The 6,179-nt window shown below is 30.2% G+C and overlaps 1 protein-coding gene across 2 annotated transcripts; it reads left to right on the top strand.

Moving 5' to 3' along the window:
• Nucleotides 1–2,085: 2,085 nt before the first annotated feature.
• Nucleotides 2,086–2,797, top strand: LOC111615858. Of its 2 annotated transcripts, none has more exons than XM_023357292.1 (2): nucleotides 2,086–2,591; nucleotides 2,662–2,797. In XM_023357292.1, the coding sequence occupies exons 1-2, from the start codon at nucleotides 2,163–2,165 to the stop codon at nucleotides 2,740–2,742; spliced, it is 510 nt and encodes a 169-aa protein (XP_023213060.1). In that variant the 5' UTR covers nucleotides 2,086–2,162; the 3' UTR covers nucleotides 2,743–2,797. The 2 variants fall into 2 exon arrangements, with proteins under 2 accessions (XP_023213060.1, XP_023213061.1); XM_023357293.1 differs by having other exon boundaries at nucleotides 2,086–2,550; nucleotides 2,662–2,727.
• Nucleotides 2,798–6,179: the final 3,382 nt, after the last annotated feature.

The following is a 6,179-nucleotide window of genomic DNA, read 5'->3' on the forward strand; positions in this document are numbered from 1 at the left end:
GGCATATTGGATCTAATAACAGAGGTAATTATATTGAACTTGTTTATTTATTAAATACGTCAGATAAATAATCTATTAAAAATACATTGAAAAAAGAATTAACTGATTGCCCCTGGAAGTCGGCTTCTTATAGAAACACAGCTTCCTTATCATCAAATATCACGGCACGCCACTGCTATTTCTATATCTTAGAACTTGGCTAAGACACGAGTAAGACTACTTATGCGAAGGAAACTGTATTTTCGTTGCTCGCAGCGCAAAATATGCCAAAACAATGAGTTTGGTACTAATCTTTTTTATTTTCTTCCACGTGTCCTGAGATATCACCTTACCGGATTTGGTTCTATTTGGACTGCTAAATATCTATTTAGAAACGTTGAATAGGGTAACTCGATTATGTTCACTCTGTATTTTAAATCTTAAATTTTCTTTACGGATTTTACTTCTTAATTAACTATTTGGAAATTTTGTAACGTACGTAGAACGAATAATTATGATTGGTAGTTAATGATTTGTTATTCTAAGTGATTAAATATTTTCTGAATCAAATTAAGGTAAATTAAACTTTTCAGACGAAGTAGCTTAAAGGGAAAAGAATTCTTCACGTATGCATTTCAGAACATGAAAGTGAGTAAAACTGACTATTTCGACAGACTGTCTTCAGTTTTAAACATTTAAACAAATAGCTTATTATATGTCGAAATTCAGAAAAATATATTGTGATAATCTATGTACACGTCATAGTTATATAAGAATGCATTTCTTATGCACGAACAAAGCGAAAATCCCATAAGCATTCTAATTATAAATCCATTAACTTATCTAAACATATTATAGACATTAATATCTGGAATTTTAATCTTATAACATAAAACGATAATTGATGAATTCATTAACGAAGTCTTAGTTTTGAGATTTTGATGTCGTCATTTAATTTGATGTTTCATTAGAATATTAGGTTAATGTTACCTATAATGGTAGCAAGATATGGCGGCGCTCCAACTGTTTGTGGTGAAGACGGACTCCTCCCGTAGGGGAGCCGCCGGCAGGCCGCCTTGTGCCAAACGTCTCTAGTTATTGATTCACGGTAGTTCTTGAACAAAATAAATAAAAAAAAAGGAATCGTCTACTAAAGATGTAGCTAATCTAATGGAAACGAAACGAACGTAACCGAAACGCCGCCATATTTCTCTATCATAGGTAACATTAACCGAATATTATTATTGAAAATGATGTGGATTTTGTATTCAGCATTCCTGTTTATAAATTATTGCGATAAAAAATTCCACTCATTACTGGCGCTTTTAATAACCGAGAATTTCATTAGTGCTCAATTAAAGTTGTTTACTTTCTCCATCGACCATACGGAAGTAATTATGAAATGCAATATAATTTTTATCGCCCGATATAATTTTATACCTGACTACTACTACCAGCGACCAAGTAGATATAAAACTTGGACCCAGCTAATTAGTTCGCGAATTACACTGGACTGGCTGCATAAAGTTTTCAGGTTTTCTCTACATGTAACATCTGACTAGAGCCACTTCTCAATAGAAACTACTCGCAAAAGTCAACCCTATTGGTAGATTGCGCAAGTGCTGCTTTTTCCCGTTAGACCTATCTACCTAAATAAACAAATACAAGAGAGCGCCATGTATTCGAATCTAAGAGAAGGTTGCTTGGTTTGCTTTTTCAAACCCGTCTATATTGTATCTTTGTTTTATGGTTTGCAAACGCTTAATTTTTGCAATTGTTCTGATAGAAAGTCCTTTATTTTTCGAATACTGAGGCCAATCCATACTCGAATTGTCGAAGTAGTGCTTTGGACACACGTCATGCTTTTACTTTGGCAAACAATTCCTGGTATTGATAATACTGCACCATGTCGTTTCTCTCAGAATATTGTCAAAACCAATCTCACTACATATAAATTAGCATTTATAATTTTGTCATCGTCGTATGCTTCTGCATTCAGTAACGTTAAGAACAATAAACTTGATCTAAATCTTAAATTAAGAAATACATTTTGGAAATCAGAACAAAATGTTAAGAATATTAGAAATTTATTTTACTTTGTCTGGCTACTTAACATTTTGGTAACTGTTCGATATTTTTTGCTAATAGTTAAGGTACTTTACCCTATTTTGCAAAAATTGAAAATGTACGATGGGGAAGACGTTTTCTGTTCCGTTTGGATGGGAATTTGGTCCAATTACCTGTTAGGAGGAATTGCTTGCGGTCTTTCAGCTGCAGGATTGTTTGTATTCGCGGCAAAAAAAGAGTATCAGCAACTTTCTGACGAATTATCACAAACACAACGAAGCGATTTAAATTTGCAAAACAAATTAAAAGAATTCCTGATGCGTCACGAAGAAATATGGAACTTTGTTTCGCAGTTGAACAATAAACAAAATTTTGCATTTGTTGGGGTTTATGTAGGTATGATTTTTGAAGCCAGTTTTTGCTATTACATGCATTTATTCATTGAAATGGCAGAATCTATCAGATTTGTTGTGCTTGGAGCTGCGGTAATTCTTACCTATCTTGGTATTGTATATGGTTTTGTTGTGAGCTCTTTCGCCTTTACGGTAATAAATTCATCGGTGTTTTATATTATATATTTAAAAATTATTTAGAGATTTTCGTCTGTTTTTGTAGATGCAGAATGAATTTCAAGATATTCGTGGCTGTATTCAAAATAATATGAATTTCGAAGATAAAGTGAAGGTAACCGATTAAATTAACTAATTTATTCTGAAATTTTTCTATGATTCACATCTATGCAATCCTCTGCACGCTTTTGTCTTAAATGGATTAGAGAAACAATTGCTATTTTACCACGAGACAAATGTACAGAAAACAATCACAAGAAATTTGATTACTACTAGAAAAAATTCTGTAATTGCTAATATACAATGAATTTATATATTTAGGTTTTGGATTTTATGAAAAGATTTGGTAGAGTTTCACTGTGTCTTACAATGGGTGGATTTTTTTGTATCACCAAGAAATTTCCTATTAAGGTAAATCTAGATAAATATTATATTTCGATAAATTTAATAAATTGAAAATAATATTTACGTATTCTGCAGATGGCCAGCAATTTGCATTCGGTATATTCAGCTCTCTTAAAACTGAGACAAGTGTCGCTCCAGAAAAATAATTGTAGTGCATTTCCAAACGTTAACGTTACGGAAGTACCGTACACTAATATTTAGGATATTTAGAATTTCAAGATATTCGTGGCTGTATTCAAAATAATCAAGAGGAGATCGGGAGCAGAGTAGTGCCAAGTGTCATTTCTACTATTTCGAGAGAAACAGTAGAAATGACACTTGACACGTCTGAAAGATTGATCAAATTGCCAAATCACACACGGTAGAGCCGAACTTGTGTTTGTAAATTCTTTATTATTGCTTTAAGATTCCTGAATGAGGTACAGTACATGCATTATTTATGAACGATTATGGCACACATACTTTGTATTGAAGTCTTTTCAGAAACTGTATTAGCATTTTTTGACTTAGCACTCACTATCTTAACCGAAAAGAATTGATGCCTTTCACATATATCATATATCAAATAGCCATGATCATTCACTTCGTTTAATTAACAGAGTCCAGAGCGAATAAATTATAGTGTAGACAAAAAGAAATGGAAGAATACAACAAGACTGGATACTGCCAAAATTTGTAAATTTTCATAATTTTAATTCGTTCTTAAAAATCGTTCGAAAACCGAAACAAATTTTTCCATAAGAATCAATATAAAATGGATTAATCCGTTTCTGGTCCCAAAACAAAGCCAATTTTATCTTTTTAGTTGTATATCATACATAAAATCCTTACAAATGCAATACAGTGTTATATATATATATATATATATATATATATCTGACCGAGTAGTTAGCCCGGCGTTGCCCAGAAAAAACTAAGAACATTAAGATTAGTTAATTTCGTACTTCTAACCCCCTATTGTATTATATTATAGAATTTGGTTTATATAACTAGGAAGGTTATCTTACATAGCCGATCTTACCCTTTTTCATCGGTTGCAAGAATTAGATCATCCCTCTTTCGAGGCTAATTACAGAAGTTTTAGATGGGTCTAAAAACACGTTCGATTTCCCGCAAAAATGCAAAATTTACACACACAAAATTCTTGTTTAAGTAGATCTTCGAAAATGTGGATTTGCTTAAAACACGAAAAATCAATCGGTTTCAATTATTTTCATAAAAGGTAACTCATTATTTTGAAATTTTTTATTAAGCGAAAAATAAAATTTACTGAAGAATGAATAATTTATTTCCAGCATAATTCACAAACTATTATTTTAATTATAAATCTTGAGATTAAAGATATTGCATATCATACAAGAGTAATTTTGGAATACAAAGTATGTAAAAGTTCTTTGTATCATCAACGTATGATGATAAGTTTGTTATATCGCGGCAAATAATAATTTCAGTTTCTCTAACAAGATTCTAAAGGAATACATCTACCACTCGGACCTCTGACATAATCCCTTATACATCCACAGGAAGGTAGTCTACATTCAGGAGTGCAAGCCACATTTGGAGTGCTGCAGCTTCCATCGCAGGCTCCGCATCCTTTAAGTTCCTCGTTTGGTCCACATTCTGCGTAATATAACATTACAACGATTAAAAAATAATCATATTCTTTTAAATTTTGTTCGTAATATGAAGAACGCATTTGCAAATAATTAATAGAAAGGCTAGACCACAGGAAGAAAACCTTTTTTAATCAGAAAGTCACATCTCATTTCAAAATGATCTTGGCCGCTTGTAGGAAGGTTTGAATAAGTGTATACAGTATATACTGCGTATACTACGCTGCGTGTTTATTCCATATTTAAAAAATATATTATATTTAGATGAATTTAAAAAAACAAGAAAAAATATACTGTTGTAACCGAAAATTACTCTTATTCCATTTTACATTTTATCAATTCTTAAGTTTTTCATCATATAATTTATGAAACATAAATCACTTTAGAAAATAATTCTAATTAGTGTATAAATATGTAGTGTTATTTTTAATATTTTATAAAAACTTTAGCAAAATTTATTTTTAACAATTAAATTGTAAAAAAGTAAAATGCAAGCATACAAAATAAAATTATGGAGACATAAAAACTATTTTCAGTACTGTACTGTACGTTATTCGTTAATATAAAAATTTCAAAACTAATTGGAAAATTTATTTATTAGGTGTAATTTAATTATAATAATAAAAATGATATCAAACGAATTATAATTTAGTTTTGAAGTTTTTAACATTTTATTAACAAAACAATGTTTAGTTTTAAAAAGAATTTTCGCTGAATTTCTAAAAGCAAATTGAAAAAGAAAGTGAAACTTACTCCACCATCGTCGTGCAGCAACATTAATTATCAGCAATGATAAAATAGTCAAACACATTAATTTCGATGCAATCATTTTATAAAAATAGCTTTAATATCGTTTTTATTAATTAAATTTTCTTCAAACACATATAATAAATGTGTTTTATTCGCTTATCGAATCAGTTTTATAACCTCTAAAATAAATTATCAGGAATTGACTGTTACAAAATCTTTGGTTTCTGTAGCGAATTCTGGAAAATTCGGAGATTTCTATTTAAAATATCTGTAATTTAAATCCTGTTTTGTTTAAAAATTGGTAACTGAAATTCTTTGAAATAGTTCACATTTCAACAAAAGTATTCATTAAATAGTAATAAATGCATGTATTTAAAGTATAATTTTTATGATTATAACATAAATAACCAGGTAAATTTACATGAATTAGACTTGAATATCAATAACAATTATGGAATAAATTGTCGAAATAATTTTCTACTATCGTCGTTTTATAACTGCTTTTATGACTGAAAGAAATTTCTTGTTAGGAATTATATAAAATGTATTTTATTTATCATTGGTGCGATATTATATAGTTTATCTTAATTTAAATTCTAATACTTTGAGTGTATAAGAGAGGAGCTAGAACAGATACTAAGAATAGCATAAACTGAAGTTCCTTAAGTCATAGCACTGAGCATATAGAAAACTAGCTGTTACCCGCGACTTTGTCCGCGGAGATTTTGCAAGCAAACCCCATTTACATTCAATATTTCAATAACCATAGTAATTATCATATATCACCTACCGCTGA

The sequence above is a fragment of the Centruroides sculpturatus genome, unplaced genomic scaffold, assembly GCF_000671375.1.
Source record: "Centruroides sculpturatus isolate CEXI.00-Female unplaced genomic scaffold, Cexi_2.0 scaffold2529, whole genome shotgun sequence".
Classification (NCBI taxonomy): Eukaryota; Metazoa; Arthropoda; class Arachnida; order Scorpiones; family Buthidae; genus Centruroides; species Centruroides sculpturatus.

Bases quoted from the DNA above. Each gene is read 5' to 3' on its own strand.
- LOC111615858 (XM_023357292.1), top strand. From the start codon at position 2,163: ATGTACGATGGGGAAGACGTTTTCTGTTCCGTTTGGATGGGAATTTGG. The intron at 2,592-2,661 runs GTAATAAATTCA...CTGTTTTTGTAG, and splicing joins TGAGCTCTTTCGCCTTTACG to ATGCAGAATGAATTTCAAGA.